This window comes from Strongylocentrotus purpuratus, unplaced genomic scaffold, assembly GCF_000002235.5.
Source record: "Strongylocentrotus purpuratus isolate Spur 01 unplaced genomic scaffold, Spur_5.0 spur5_scaffold_17, whole genome shotgun sequence".
In the NCBI taxonomy this organism is placed as follows: Eukaryota; Metazoa; Echinodermata; class Echinoidea; order Camarodonta; family Strongylocentrotidae; genus Strongylocentrotus; species Strongylocentrotus purpuratus.
In genome coordinates, this window is record NW_022145602.1 from 11,682,322 (window position 1) to 11,695,322 (window position 13,001).

At 36.7% G+C, this 13,001-nt stretch overlaps 1 protein-coding gene across 1 annotated transcript in view; it reads right to left on the reverse strand.

Moving 5' to 3' along the window:
* Window positions 1-2,123: 2,123 nt before the first annotated feature.
* The window catches only part of LOC100893025, a 29,255-nt gene continuing 18,377 nt past the window's right edge, over window positions 2,124-13,001 (reverse strand). Inside the window, exons 3-4 of the mRNA XM_003730443.3 lie at window positions 4,567-4,759; window positions 2,124-3,982 (exon numbers count right to left, since the gene is read on the reverse strand). Coding sequence (XP_003730491.2) covers window positions 3,794-3,982; window positions 4,567-4,759 — 382 coding nt within the window. The 3' untranslated portion in view covers window positions 2,124-3,793. The remainder of the gene's footprint in view (window positions 3,983-4,566; window positions 4,760-13,001) is intronic.

The following is a 13,001-nucleotide window of genomic DNA, read 5'->3' on the forward strand; positions in this document are numbered from 1 at the left end:
AGATAATAGTATACATTCTCAGATTTTATTGAATAACAATTTTAGTGTGTTTGTTTTGCGTGACTGCTAAAGCATGTGTGGGTTACTATGCTAATAAACTACGGGATATACGTCCTTAAGTCATAACTGACAGCAATGAGTATTAATGCCTTACAAAAGGGCACTAATATAGCACATCGACACGGTTTTGATCCTAGGGGCTCACAGTATTACGAGGCCATTGCTTAGCCACCGAATCTTGACTGTACGCAGCGGGGGCTAGGGTATGGGGCCACCCCCACAAATACAAAAACAAAAATAAATGCAATAAATCATCGATAATTCATTGCATTTTGCCCCGATCCCCAACATTAAAAGAAAAATCTATTTGGGGGCATGCCTTGAAGCATAATGCATGGTCCTACAGAGGAATTTTTCCTGTTGGGGACCGATTTTGCCCCTATCCCCAACATTTACAAAATTCCTCTATGTGGGCATGCCTTGAACCATAATGCATGGCCCTACAGGTGAATCTTTTTTGTGTGACATGTAGACCCATCAATTCGACAATATATTCAATATCTCACACTGCACTTTCCCTCTCATTCCTTTCTTTCCTTTTCTCAGCTTTTCTGTCTTTCTTTCTTGTCTCTCTTCTCGCCTCTTCTATCTGACATCAATTTTCCTCTTTCAATTGTACAGTGTATCTACCATCTATATGTACATGTACTAGCATACCGATGTCTTCTTGGCATGCATACTATTGTTTCATATGTTATGTAACAGTACTAAGCACAGGTGAAATATTTATGTCTAGTACAAAGCAATGTTTTGAATGAATTTGTATATGCATCATCTCACACTGAGCTGTTCCTCTCTTCCTTCCTTCCTCTCTCTCTCACTCTCTCTCTCTCTCTATTTTTCTTTCTTCCTTTCTCCATGTCTCTCTTTCTCTCTTCTTTTCTCTCTCTTGTTTCTCCTCTTTGACTCGGAAATCCAGAATATGATGTATGATTAATTTAGGTCTGCTTTGATTTTAGATCTTGGCTGTGATTTGTTCTATATATATATGACATTGATTGTTGTCATGAACATTTTATAGAATATATTTAAGTTAGTATTGTCTGTTGGGAGCCAGGGGAGTACAAATAATACAAATAATTCCTCAGGCTCTCAACAGAGGCATTAAATAATATTACATTGTTATGTTATTTATGTTATTTGTTGTTATTTGTTCATGATTATGTTAATATATTGTCATATTTTATACAAATGTGAGTCGTAAGACGATTTTTCTGCCTTCAATTTATTTGTGCAATTCAATTCAATTCAATTCAATTAAAATTCATTCAATGAAAACCTTACATATTAGGTGCCCCTTTTTGCACTTGCAGTACATGTTTCTATTTGTTGATCCAACTATCGACCCGTTACAACTACTTATTACTGACAAAACAAGATTGGCTAAGTAAATAAGTAATATAGGCTGTTCGGGGAAGCCAGAGCTTAAATAGCTAAGGTTTTTAGATGTCCCTAATAATCAACACGTTTTTCCAAATCGAAACTATTCTGTGCTACACAAATTTGTAGCCCTATGGAGTGCAATGAGGAAAGTTTCCCCCAAGACTTCGATTATGATTTATTGGTTTCTGCATCTTTTTTCCATCATACATTTTCACGAACATAATATGGTTTGATACAATATTTTAAGTGTATATAATTTTATACAGATAATAAACGAAATTAAACAAATATATTAAATGTATAATTAACATGCATTAGATGCAGGAGGGCTACAGAATTAGGCAAAGTAGCTTGACGTGCCCGCATCCCTCAACTTAGATACAACAATAACAAATAAAAAAAGAGTGTGACTTGCAGAGAAGAAAAGGAAAGGGGAGAAAAGGAGCGTTGGTAATAATACAATAAATCTCATACATCTGCTGATTGAATGCAGGTTCATTCATGAATGGATAAGCGACGCTAGGTCATGGACGATTACACATCATTGTTGAATATACAGTCAATGTACACACGAACATGAATACAGTAAAATTACACACGACAGGATCAATACTTAGACAATAACATAGTTTTAACTGCCTTCCTAAAATGGATACAATGTCCTAAGGTTTCTTATTACAATGGGCAGAGAGTTCCAGATGTCTGGGCCGGCGTGTCTAATGGATTTGAGAGCCAATGCGTTTTTTTTTTTCTTAAATAGAATTTGTCAGTTTGCCTTGTAGGGTAAGAGTGGATGGTTTTATTCAAATTAATTATTGCTCGAAGTCATATATTCCCCCAAAAATAAGTAGAAACAAAGAATAAAACAAAGTAAATCTACTAGTCGGCATCAATATAAATGTTTGGCCTGTTTAAAACTTAGAGTCTCATAAAATCTCTGGGGGCTATTTTGTTTGAAATGTTTTGCCTGTTCAAAATGACCTTTTTTTCTTGGGTAGCACAAAAAACGAATAATTTTGTTTCCAAAGCTGTTTTTCTACAATCATTTTCTCTGCGCAGTTGTTGGCACTACAGTGTATTTGTTTTCTTCACATTAAAGGATCAGTTTGGTATCACTGTAGAGGTCCTCATTTCTCGTTACTGTGGCATTTAAATTTTGAAAGCCGAAATTGGGAAACATTCCTCAAAAATGCAGCTACAGAGGTTCACATTTTGTGTGCGAGAAGATGTGGAAGTGGCATTCCAAGCAGGTCGAATCGTTTCACGCGCATGGACCGATCTCTTTCAAACCACTGTCGAGGCCGTGATTGGTCAGTTCGTCAAGCTCTTATGGATTCGGGAGTGGCCAGTCAAAAGTGCGGTTGCAGTCGCCACGTGAACGGTTTAAATAAACACATGTGCAACACCGGAATGGGGGTTGTAGTGGGAGGTTTGATTGTGCCGTTTGATCCAACAGTCGTTTGATTAAACGGCCTGGAGAGACGAGGCAATAATTTCCAAAATTCGAACCCAGTTATCTGATCATCACTATTTTTGGAAAAACAAATCACAAACTCCAAATTGTCAGCTGGTGGTGACATGTTGCTATTTTTTCTTTCTATTTTTTTAGCATTTTGACCAAGACCATTTACCGTGTACAATCAACATAATAATTTTTTATTCGCACCAATACGCCTCCAGGTTTTATTTTGTCCAAAGGTTTAATACGCACATACTTAATAGTCACATGTAACAGATAACATTCCACTTAAAACTCAAGCACTAAATTTTACGAATAATAAGCCATTTTCTGAAATTTGCCATAAATTGATAGAATTGCCACGAGCTAAAACACAAGGTTGTTTTAAAATTGTTTCAGTATGAATTGCGCTTAAATGCAAAAATCTGACAGAGCCAACCGTTTACTTAGTAGGTTTAGATCATGTGTAATTGTGCATTATTTAATTAATTAATTATTCAATTAATTAAGAGTGTTGCAACATCGCAACATAGTGGTCCATCCTGCAGGTTGTGGTTTTGGTCCATAGGTTTAATACGCACATACTTAATGATCATATGTTACAGATAACATTCCACTTAAAACTCAATCACTCAATTCTACGAATAAAACTCTACTAAATTCTACTAATAAAACGCGATTTTCCAAAAATTACCATAAACTGCTAGAATTGCCACGAGCTAAAAAAACATTATAAACAAGAGTATTCCAGTATCAATTGCGCTTAATAGAAATGCAAAAAAATGACGGAGCCTAACGTTCACCAAGTAGGTTTCGATCATGTGTAATTTTGCATTAATTAATTAAGAGTGTTGCAACATCACAGTTGGAACGTTGGAACGTTCAGACCATTCAGTTTACCTCCTCGATTGTTCCCGAAGTGAAAAAATCCACCTCGCACTGCATACCCTTTTGGTAGATGTCCATGGCCTTCGGTAGATCCACGCCAAACTTCTCGGCATTCTCGTTGACGTAAGTCGCGAGTTTATGGCTGCCCCCCAGGTTATCCTGTATCCAGAAACTGTACACGTTGGTGTCGTTCTATAATTGCACAAAAAAAATACTTAACATCAAGACCCATAGTTTTGGACAAATCATTATACAGAATTTCGTTTAGTTTTCAAATATGAATGTTTTTTTACCCGGTTTATTTGATGGCGGTTTGAGTTTTGGTTGGTTCGATAAAAAAAAAACTTGTTTACATCACAACAATTTTAACTTCAAGACTTCCATCCGGCTTCAAAAATAAATACTCAATCAATTAATTATTGTTTTATTTTCATCAGGATAAACAAACAAAACATGTCTTCGTGAGGGTTACCCTGTCTGCCCAGAGTTTGAACAGAACGAAACGAAACTAGTAAGCATGTAAACAATCGGACATAAAATATGACGTAGTTACGGAGCAATACAGCAGGGGCCGTGTGCAAATTGTAAGGCGACCAACCCCTAGAAATAGCTGAATACGCTAATCCATAAAGCCCCGCCCCTATATGAACTGACCAATCACGACCGCGACTATGGTCCGACAGACACCGTTCCATGCGTGTGAGTGCGTGTAAAATGCGGCTGGGATTGGTCATTAAGAAATGGGGCGGGGCTTAATGGATTTGGTCTATTCTTACTATGCCTGATTCGATCTGCTGGGAAAGCCACTCCCACAGCTTCTCACACGGCAACATGGCGATCAGCAGGTAAAACGGCTCCTCCTTTGTAGCCACGTCCAGCTCGAATTTAGAGTAAGAGGCAGCGGCGTCTCCCATGGCAATCCCTTTCGGGTCCTGGATGTACCACTCTTTGAACATTATCTCCGTGTACCTTCAAATACAATCATGAGCATACACGCTAAATACATTATGATTGAAAATAACCGATATACACGCTTAATACAGGTTGGTTGAAAAAGCCAATATATAGAGGAACTTCAAATTTAAGAAAATAGCACCAATCTGCACAGTGCCAGGTTTGAAACCGAGGTTCTCAGTGTCTAAGGTATTTAAAAGACAATACTAATTTTTAAATTCTTTAAAAAACCAAAGGACTTGAAAAAAGCTTTTAGTGGGAAAATAACGACAATTAGTTGGTCGAATCGACTTAAGTGATTGCAATCACCTAGTTTCCAGACCTTTTTACCGAATGGTAGTACGTTTTGTGCTGCACATAGATTCAATCGGTTTAATTTTGGCAATTACAAGTAGAGGGTTATTGATGTAGACAAATGCTCATGTACCTGTTACACCTCATTTTATGTATCTGATTACCAAAGAAAAAAAGCCAGTCAGTCACTCAATAGTGTCTGTCAGTGAAGTCGAGAAAGTAAAAGGGTTTCCTTGCATAATTTGAATACAAGGACACTGATAATGTTTAAATTTCACAGACAGGACATACATGACATATTGATAATTCCTGCAAAGTTCTACAGAATTTGATTTTGGCTGCAAAGGGACATAGTACTGCGCTGCCACTTATGATTCATTCAAGCATAAATTGTGTTGAAAGAACTGTGAGCCTCGTTTTCAACTCGAAGTGCGGGGCTAATGTGAAATTCGTCTTAAGTAGGATTGGTAGATGTGACCATTATGTGACCAACCAACTCACATGGTTTCACAGGCAGGCACCCAATTAGGTTGAGTGCACAATAAATTACGCTGCTTAAATTTCCGTTACCATACAGAATTTGTGCTGACGCATTCGTTCAATAGGTACTAAAAGGTGTTATAACGTTTCGATAAGATGACTGTCTGTTCCCCGGGAGGGGGTGCAAAAGGTGTATGCTTATCCTCTGAATTTACCCATGATCATCGATCGCCTTCGCGGGGGTGTGAGAAGTGAGAACATTTCATGAATCAGAGAAGACTGCAGGCAGATCATCGTTTCAGACTATACTGGCTATACTGACTATATATCCACTGCCGAAGTGGATAAGCTGTATTTTCACCTGATCCACATAATATCCTAGGTAGAACTATGGATCCTTGCGCTCGATATCCATAGGTACAACCTAGGCCAGTGCCGTCTCCCCGTCTTTAGTGACGCAGGATCCAAGGTCTAACCAGGGAAACTGGTCTCCGTATAGCAGCATGTACATTACGCTGCTATTGCTTACCACCGCGTTGTCAAGCGGTGGATGGAAGCATCGAAAACACAGCCAGAGCTCCAGCGCCGGAAATCGCCGCGCAGTGCACCCCGATAGCCTGGGCTGGGCGACTCGCTGCCAGCGCTGGTCATGAATTGGCCGGCAGGGCATTCAGTGACCTGTTTTCATGTCGACTTGGGAGGTAAAAAACCTCATAAAGACCGCGTTTTTCTGTGTTTTATTGAGCAACATCGCTACTATCCCAGTGGTAAGTCTTTAGTCACCATTTTGTATAACCTAGATATAAAATAAGAATATAAACAACTGTAGAAGTGGAGATTATCCACCTCCAATAAAATGTGATTTCGTGGACAATCGCATCCCGGCCCGGCCCAGTGCGGTGCCAGTGCAGTTTGGGCAAGTTGGGTAACAAGAAATAAGAAAATAAGGCAAGTGGTAATGATCTGGGCCTTGTGCTAACAATAACTTTAACGCCAGTTGCAAAATGACGATGGACCAGTCTAGATCATTGTTGCATGCACAAATTGTTCAATCTGCTGACCATTAACCAATCAGAATATATGCAATCGAACGCAAAACTTAGTGTTACTGTTAGTGTTACAGGGCCCAGATATTTTTCTTGTTACTCAGAAACCTTGGAGTAGTACATTTAAATGTTGCATTGTGTGTACTTGTATTTGTGGGTTACTGGAGTGGTAGCATAGCTTATGGACTATCGACGTATACACATCAACATTGTATGGCCATAGGCCTACATTTTGATGTTTATTTGTAATGCGTATCGACTTTCAGACTGCGAAGTTAACTTTTCAATGCAGAACTATATCCGAGTCAGAATAATAAGTAGGGGGGAAACGGCTTCTTTCTTGGTGCAGATTGTAGATAAAGAATGATTCAATGTTACAGACTTTCTAGGCCTACCTCTAGACTGCACTTCTTTTTTAAATAATGGGGCATTTGCATTAAAAACTGTTTGGCACCTTGGTAATCAGCAAACAACAACTCTGGATTCATGATGATCTGGAAAGTTCCCAAAGAGCTTTGATTAAAACTTAAAAACATATTTGGATAAAGATCTCTGCATTTACATATTGATAAAACACTTTTGCGACTCAACAAGAGCTCCCATAAGCAAAATGGTAATGCTTACTTTATTCCTTGCCTTTTATAGTACACTTCTGTAGGAAATCACCACATAGCTTTCTTTTGTGCATAAAGTCCTATAGCTAACCCAGAAGTATGAATAACGGCATACAAAAAATGTATTAGATTTACTATGCACAGATGATGATTCAGGTACAGTTATTTTTGTAATATATGCGGTTGACATAGGCCATAATTTACACAGCATTTTAAAGAGATAAATGTGCGTACATGCACATGTAGTTCCATGAATAGGACCCCACATACATATTGCGTACATGTAGCTTGTCAGGTTATTTTCGTTTGTTTCAATATTGTGACAGTAAAGCAATCTGCACAAGCGGGTACGTGCATGTGACATGGACAGAAAAGATATATGTGTACATTCACTTGTATTCACCTGTCTTCTCAGGCTTCTTAGTAAGATAATGCCTTGTAATGCCCACCCATGGCTCATCAAAAATAGCACTGCAATGGTTTCATTGAGATACACCTAGGTCTATCTCTATATATTATATATATTATATATATTGGTAGAATTTGTGTCCAACAGGTGCATAGTGATGATCATGATAATTTTTCAAAAGTATCAAGCTATATTTTGCCTTCTGCTGTTTTTTTAATTATTACTTTAAAAATTAGTTTCAAGCAACCATACTGCAATCTATTAAAATATGGATATAATCTTGCAAAGTCTTAAGGTCTTAATTAGAGAACATAGGAAAACAACAGATTACATCACTCAAATATGGACATTGCTTAATAAGGGATCCACATGTAGCCATGAGAAATGTAGAAATAATAACCATCACAGATAATAAGTGTCCTGATGAATTTTTTATTCGTCCACTATAAGTTATCATTTCATGATTCCTGGAATTTTTATTCAAATTAAATGACATATATCTTTTATCTTTTGTTTTTTTTTATTTGACAGAGCTACCAATGTTATAACCTCCAACACTGTGAGGCACATGAACCAGAGTTCTGAACTTCTGAGTGGACCCAACGAAATGCCGGTTTCCCGTCGAGACAAACATGGGCCAGGTGGTTTTCCTCGCTGTGGTGGATAACACAACAATGTCAACATTACCTAGTGTCCAGAATTCCAGATGGCCTTTGCTGTCTCCTTACCTGCTCAATCTTGCTGTGATTGATACTCAATTTCCAGCCTGTCGTATCACATCAAGTGTGTCAGCACAGTCATGTTTGAGGAATCTTCCTTTGAACAAAAAATGGCATTTCCACTTACATGTAAGTTCAACTGTGAAGAGAGATGAAGCATTTTTATGCTGTTGGATCCGAAATTCTATTTCCTTGTTGCATCGATCATAGAAAAGCAGTGCATATCATCCTCTGGAATGACTAAACAGTGCATCAAACTTGTTCAGAAAAAAGACACGAAAAACTACTTATGGCCTGAGTAACACCAGCTATGTTGAAACATTTAGGTTATGTCACCTTCAATCCTGAAACAAACAGGCAAGATGATATGCCACAAGTTCGAAAGATCATTGCCCAACTTGAAGCTTCTTCAAAAGCCCTGGATTAATATCACTGTGGTATCAATATCTTGATACAGACCCTCTCATTAAACTTTCTCAGACTATGTTAAATCTTCATACGCAAACTACAAAAAGGTAAACAGTATATGATAGGACCAGGTGGGGTAACCTCCCCACTCTTCTCTCTCTCTCCATCTCTCTACTGTTTCATTATCCACTTTAATTGCCTTTCTCTCCCCCTCTCATACCTCAACTAATACTTGTTCTATCTGGTTAAGATTTACAACCACATGTTTTTATCTATTTGAATTGGTTCTTCAATTTAGACTTGTGAATTACTTGTACAGTCAGATAAGGTATTGTTCAACTGTATACTCTCTCCATTCAATCTATATATATATATCTCTCTCTCTCTCCTTCTCTCTATTTCTTCAGATCTCTGTTCTCATTTTAACCTTTGATAAAATGAATATCTGTAATCAAACCTTATTAATGATTTTTTGACAGATTAAACCATTTCCCCATGAAGTTGCTATTTCTAATTAAATTGTGTGTTATTGTTCTTTCCATCTTTCTCTCATTGGTCTTTCATCCTTGGTATCTCCATCTCTCTCCACACCACCCCTGTCTCTCACACACATACATCCTCTTGTCATTATTGTATCCTCTTTCTGTTTCATCTGTTTTATTTCAATTAAATAAAAACTTGGTTCAAAGGTCTTACATTGTTTGATTACGAAAATTAAACCATATTTAATGGGCATTATGTTGATGATAGTTTGTATTTATGCGTATCAGTTTTACCAGCTTTCTTGTGCAGCAAGCCTTGTAGTTTGGTTATTTGCATCGTCTTCTATAGAAGGTGTAAAATTATTGTTCATATTCAATTGTACTTGGAATGATTTTTATTCTTGTTTACATGTACGGTAGATGCACAGTCAAACAAGTCCATAGTGCATTACAGTGGCAAATTAATTTATGCAACCATGTAACTCTATGCATGAATTAACAGCTGTGGAATTCCAAATTATGATCTTATCTCATGATTTGATTTTCAAGAAAATTGATCATTCGTGCCATTATATTGGTCCAGTCATTGAAAGGACACTTGTGTCTTATCTCCTTCTGCTTCTTGCTTTTTTCTTCTAGATTTTTTCCCCATTTGATGGGAGGAGAACACAGACCTCCTCCATGAAGAAAGTGCATGCCATTTAAATTGTGCAATTGATGTAGAAAATATAATTATATTCAGGTTGTGCAATGACGTACATGTAATTGTGCTCCTTGTCTTGGACTTGTAAAAGTGGATTTGGATGTAGGGCTAAACAATATTTTTAATTTTCGGCTTTACGTATGTTCTCGAGTTTTCATCTGATAACTGATGAATTTGGGGAGATCGCTAAAGTGTATCTGTCAAGAACCTTTTTTTTCTTTCTTAATATTTCATAATGTATATTGCATGATGTAAAAAGTTTGTCATTAACCTGATGTTGATTTTCATATATTGACTATTTTGTAATACACTGCACATCGATTTGGGGGATAACAGACTTTACCTTTTATGTTTTAAAGTAGCTGTGTTTGCATGTTATAACCGTCTGATTTCATCAAATTTCATTGAAAGAGAGGTATCCTTGAAGCAGTTTATAAGTAAAGCTGCTTAAGAATACTTGCTGCATAATGTAATAATCCATTAGTGTATGCATCATTGAATCACCCAAGATTTCAATATGGTGGAGGGATGAAAAGTCTCTTGTAGTTTTGTTTTACATCAAGTAGCATTTTTTAAACTGAGTACTGATAAGATAGCTCCTAATTGTTGGCTATAGTTTGCCCAGTAAAAGTGGTGTCTGCATTTAGGTGCTGTGTTTTGATATAATTTAAGTATGTGCCGGAGAAGTAAATAATGTAAAAAGCTATAATAAAGTTGTTTTAAAGAAGCAATTTCTTCTATATTTTAATTACTATACTCATACTACAGATGGTCCTATCCTCTAGCTTTCTCAGTGACCAGGGTAATGTATGTAAACCACTTAGAGACATCAAAAATGTTTAGTATTCAATTGAAGTCCTCCCTGATGTTAAGTTTGTTTCTATAATAGAAGTAGAAAAATGAGAGGATCAGGTCAATGAAATTCTGATTTAAAAATAAGAAAGTTTATGAATTTTGGAAATTGTCATCAAACGCATAGTGGCATCTCTGTGACATTTCTTGTGAGCTCCCCTACCCTTCGCTCTGTGCATAACATGTCATCAATTTTAATTTTCTTCATTATTGATGATGGAATAGACTTGTCTATACAGGGGTTGAATATAGAAACAGATTCGCAATAATGTAGTGGTTTAGTGGTGGTTATTTTAGCTGACTGCTAAGAAAGCATAGATGCTTGTTAGTAAGTAACCAGAGGACCGACAGCTTTAAATCCTCTCCGAAGGACCTGGTAATGAGAATTAATGCCTTACCAAAGGGCACTATTGCATCGACTTGGTTTCGAACCCAGGTTGCCGGATCACGAGACCACTGCTATTCCAACTGAGCTATCGCGCCCTTGGGTGCATGAAAAACTTCTTTAGAGAAAATAGACATGTCTTGATTTTTTTGTAGTACATAGCAAATGGGAGGAGAGACGATTCAGCAAAGAATTGCCAATTTGTGTTTGATTGATTACTTTCTTTTATTTTAAATCAGGACCAGATCCTCACATTTGTCTGCTTCTATTAAAACCAAATTAATATCAGTCAGGGTGGATTTCTCCTGTAAGTGCTATATAAAACCAGAATATTATTATCATCATCTGTTGTTTTGTTTTTGTTTTTGCTCAAAGTTATAAATGCAATGTTATTGTTTTAGTGTCCAAAGATGCCAGATATAATAATTGTTCGAATTCAGAATATACCTTTTTAATAAAACTCTTTTATCAATACAATATTTTTTGAAAACTCTGTGAGATATACTGTATTGATTTTATGCGAAAGACGTCATGTTCTAAGTGTTATTGTTCCCGGCTGTGTGACAGAGAGTGTAGAGTGAATGGTCCTGGTGAAATTTGAAATGTTGCTGGTATTTGGACGAAGTGATGGAGAGTCTAAGAGAGCAGAATGTCTGCTCAGAGCCAGAAAAGGTGTGAAACTTAAATCAGTTGATTCAGTGTTAATGTCCTTTTGGCTCTGAACAGACGATGTAAATTACAGAAACACATTTAATGTTTTACAACAGTTCATTAAAAACTATTCACGACAAGTTATAAAGCTCAGGCCTCTATTCCGAACAAAAGTTTTGTGATTGGTTTGGTCAATTCCTAGTAACCCTCTCCCCTCCATTGCATCAAATACACTGCCAAGTTAAAATACTAAATAGCAAATTTGTTTTGCCTTTGCAGTATGACCCATTTCTATCTATACTTTTTGTAATCTTCCCTCCTTTTACATATCCCTAAGCAATTTGTAGGAAATTTGTGTATAAACTCATAACTTTCATTTGATATTTCTGTCTCGTATTAAAAAAGGTTACAAAACACATTATCCAGAGACCATGGTCGAAAGAATATATATGGGAAATTATTGTTAAAGGTATAGACCGGTAGTGGTAAAATTGCGGTTCAATGGTTTTGGGTGCAAACTATCCATTCAATATTGTTTAAATATTTCCTTCAGGTTTAGATGGCAAAACTTAAACCTAAATTCGCAAAAAACAGAAATATATGCCCAAATATTCAGTGATGGAGTGCATATCTATATCATTCGCGATATCTATCCAGGCCGGATCGATATGATAATTTACCAAATATATCAATTAGTAGGCGGGAAAATTTGTATCATCATGTATTAGTCAAAACATATTCTTTCACATGATTGGTAATAAAAGCTTCCATTTCATTTTGTGAGGGGGGGGGGGGACGTTTCAAAAACTGGTCTATACTTTTAAAAAGTGAGCTTGCTCTGTCGAACACCTCATGAATCCACATTTCTAGTTACTGGTGATGGATATTCGAGTGAAGTTACTTTAGCAGTATTAGTATCAAAACATAATCAAAGATATCCAACACAGCAAAGCTCAGCAAAAGACGATTTTATAAAGAAAGTGTGACCATGAAGTTGAAAGTAGCAACTACCGATCTCATATCAGAAGGGCAAACAGAGAGGGCGCTTTTCAAATTCAATTGGGTTAATTAATTTTTAAAATATGTTATTAATGGTTATATGTTTCAAGATTGATTCTAAAAATACTTCATGATATTAACTATCATTCTACGAAGTTTGAATCATTAATTCAAGGGGAGGGGAAAAATAGAAATGAACATCTCAAACAAGACAA